This window comes from Tupaia chinensis, unplaced genomic scaffold (genome assembly GCF_000334495.1).
Source record: "Tupaia chinensis unplaced genomic scaffold, TupChi_1.0 Scaffold000270_1, whole genome shotgun sequence".
Taxonomy (NCBI): domain Eukaryota; kingdom Metazoa; phylum Chordata; class Mammalia; order Scandentia; family Tupaiidae; genus Tupaia; species Tupaia belangeri.
Window position 1 is genome coordinate 5,722,321 of NW_006159750.1, and position 2,688 is coordinate 5,725,008.

General features: G+C 44.6%; 1 protein-coding gene and 1 long non-coding RNA gene across 2 annotated transcripts in view; one reads left to right on the forward strand and one right to left on the reverse strand.

The window, feature by feature from the left end:
• Positions 1 to 2,688, reverse strand: part of EPS8L3 (EPS8 signaling adaptor L3) — a 13,112-nt gene that overhangs the window by 5,093 nt on the left and 5,331 nt on the right. The window contains exon 11 of the mRNA XM_027772288.1: positions 2,459 to 2,607. Within this exon, the coding sequence (XP_027628089.1) occupies positions 2,459 to 2,607 (149 nt within the window). The remainder of the gene's footprint in view (positions 1 to 2,458; positions 2,608 to 2,688) is intronic.
• Positions 1 to 2,688, forward strand: part of LOC102479979 (uncharacterized) — an 8,912-nt gene that overhangs the window by 3,292 nt on the left and 2,932 nt on the right. The window contains exon 2 of the long non-coding RNA XR_334691.1: positions 644 to 976. This is a non-coding gene — a long non-coding RNA (uncharacterized LOC102479979). The remainder of the gene's footprint in view (positions 1 to 643; positions 977 to 2,688) is intronic.

Consider the following 2,688-nt stretch of genomic DNA (forward strand, 5'->3'; position numbering starts at 1 on the left):
AGTAAAAAAAAAAAAAAAAAAAAAAAAAAATCTAGGGAAAAAATGTTATACCTGCTGATCTATTTTTCTAAGGTGTCAAATTCTTTTTCTTTCCTTCTTTTTCTTTCTGTCTTTCTTTTTCTTTCTTTCTTTCTTTTTCTTTCTTTCTTTCTTTCTCTCTCTCTTTCTTTCTTTCTTTCTTTCTTTCTTTCTTTCTTTCTTTCTTTCTCTTTCTTTTTCTTTCTTTCTCTTTCTTTTTCTAAGAGAGAGACATTTTTGCTACAGGGTGTGTGCATTCGCCAGAGAGGCAGAGAGAGAGAAAGTGAGATATCACCCCTCCACCCCCCCACCCCCACCGGAGGATGTCTATGCTGCAATTCCTTCTCCTCCATTCTCCTCTTGGGATTTTGGGCTTGTGCGCCTTACACAATTTTTAAGCCACTGGTCTGGGACTTGAATGGTGGGCTATTAAGGAGTCCAGTGACATAATCGTTACACCATCTGCTGGTCCCAGGTGTCAAATTCTTAAAGTAAGGCTGTGTTTGAAACTCAAAATAGTATATTTGGCATGGCTACTCAGTATTAAAGTAACTGAATAAAAGTATTTGTAGCCATCTCATTTGAGTTCATTGCAGAAACTGCTTTTCTCTCTTGCTCCTGTTAGATTCCAGGGCAAGTTGCAGTGTGAGCCCAGCACAGACGTGAGAGCCAGCGGAACCAGAGGCTGGCTTACACAGTTGCTGTCCGTCCCGTGCCTGGATGGCTGGACACTGTTATGAGATGGGACGTCCAGAATCCTCGAGTGATTTCATTTTAATGATTGAGCCAAGAGAGCCCGTGAGAACAGGTTGTTTCAGGTGGAAACGATCCAAGTGTCCATCAAAAAAAATGAATGACAAACAAAATATGATAAAACCATACAATGGAATATTATTTAACTGCAAAAAGGAAGGAAATGCTGACACATGCTACAAGGATGAACCTCGAGGATGTCATTGTAAGTGAAATTAGCCCATCACAAAGGGACAAATATGGTATGATTCCACCTACGCGAGGCACCAAGAAAAGGCAAATTCATAAAAGTAGAGCATAGAATAGCGGTTGTGAGGGGCTGGAGAGGAGGGCAAACAGAGAATTATTGTCTAATGGGTACAGGATTTCGATTTAGGACAGCAAAAGTGTTCTGGAAATAGATAATGGTGGTGTTTGCTCAACTTCGCTTATGTACTTAACGTCACTGCATTATACACTTACAGTGGTTAAAACAGAATTTTATGTTATGCATTTTCTACTACAATATGAAATAGATCGTAATTGGGCTATACTTCATGTCTTTAGAAAAACTGGACTAAAGAAATCTTTTACCTAGGGCAGAATTGAGAAGGACTGGTTATTAGGCAAAAGACTCACTACAACTATTGGCTAATCTCCCTGTTGACTTCTGTCATTTAAAAAAAAATTTACTTAATTTTATTTATTATTATTATGATTTTAAAATTTGTTATGGGGCTCATCCACTCACCAGGGAGAAACAGAGAGAGAGGGAAAGTGAGAAAGCAAGCTGCCAGTTCCAGGTCTCGAATCGTGGTTTGCCACGTGGGAGTCCAGTGCCCTTAACCATTGCGCCACCTGTTGGCTCCCAACTTCTTTCTAACATTTTCTTCTCTCAGTTTTCATCCCTCTGCTCTTTCAGTTTTCCTTTGCACTCTCTAGAATTTCTCTTTGCATTCTTTATCTTTTTTCTGTTCTCTATCTATAAGCGGAAGTCTCCCAAGGTCCTGCCATTTTTGCTTAAGGAATCAAGCAACTTGCTTGTTGAGGTGAGTTCTGAGCGTCTCCTGAGTGCACCTGCGGTCTCGCATCTGCTCACTTTCTCCCATGAGGCAGGTTGGCTCTGTCTCCCCAGAGTCTGCCACTCGGCTCCTGTGGGGTGCCCACTGACCCCTCAGCTCAGCCTGCCCACGCGGCTCCACCTCCCACTCCCCGTGGTTCTCCTAGGTTTGGCTTCCTTGTCAGCTGCCCATCTCGCAGCCATGTGGCCAGAAGCACCTCTTTGCTCCTGGACTCCTGGCCAGCCGGTGCCAAGTCTCACCAATGGCGCATTTGCAGCATCCCTTAGGTCAGCCATCTTTACACTCTGGGCTGGATTGAGACAAAGTTTTCACTTTGTCCTTGACAAAAATCAGAACATCTTTTGGTAGAAGGTTGTGGTCTTTCTTGGGAGAATTGTTCTGGCTGAGATAATGCTTTTCCTTCCATTGTGAATGATGGCAAGTGGTCATTTTTTGGCTTTGTTTTATTTTGTTGTTAACTGTTCACATTTAGCCTAATATAAAGGTGGGAACACCCTGTAGAGTCTCCCAAATTGTTTAAAATATTTCTGGTTTGGGACAGAATGGAACCTAGCCACCAGTGACATTCTGCCCTGTGCCCTCAGGCCCCTCGCCCATGATTCCGCTCAGGCCTTGTCCTCACTCACCAGCTGGTGGTCCAGGCTGCACCCAGGCGTTCCCACAGGCTGTTCTCAGGAGGGCTTAGGCAGGACCGCAGTAGGTCGATGGCTTCGGGGGTGAGGAGGGGTGAGACCACTTCCTCTGCTAGGTGGGTCTCAGGGCACTGCTCCAGGATCTGGGGAAGGATGGAGGTGTTGGGGAGTCTAGGCTCCCACAGGCCAGATAGGCTGGGGGACGCCTGGCTCCCGCCTCTGTA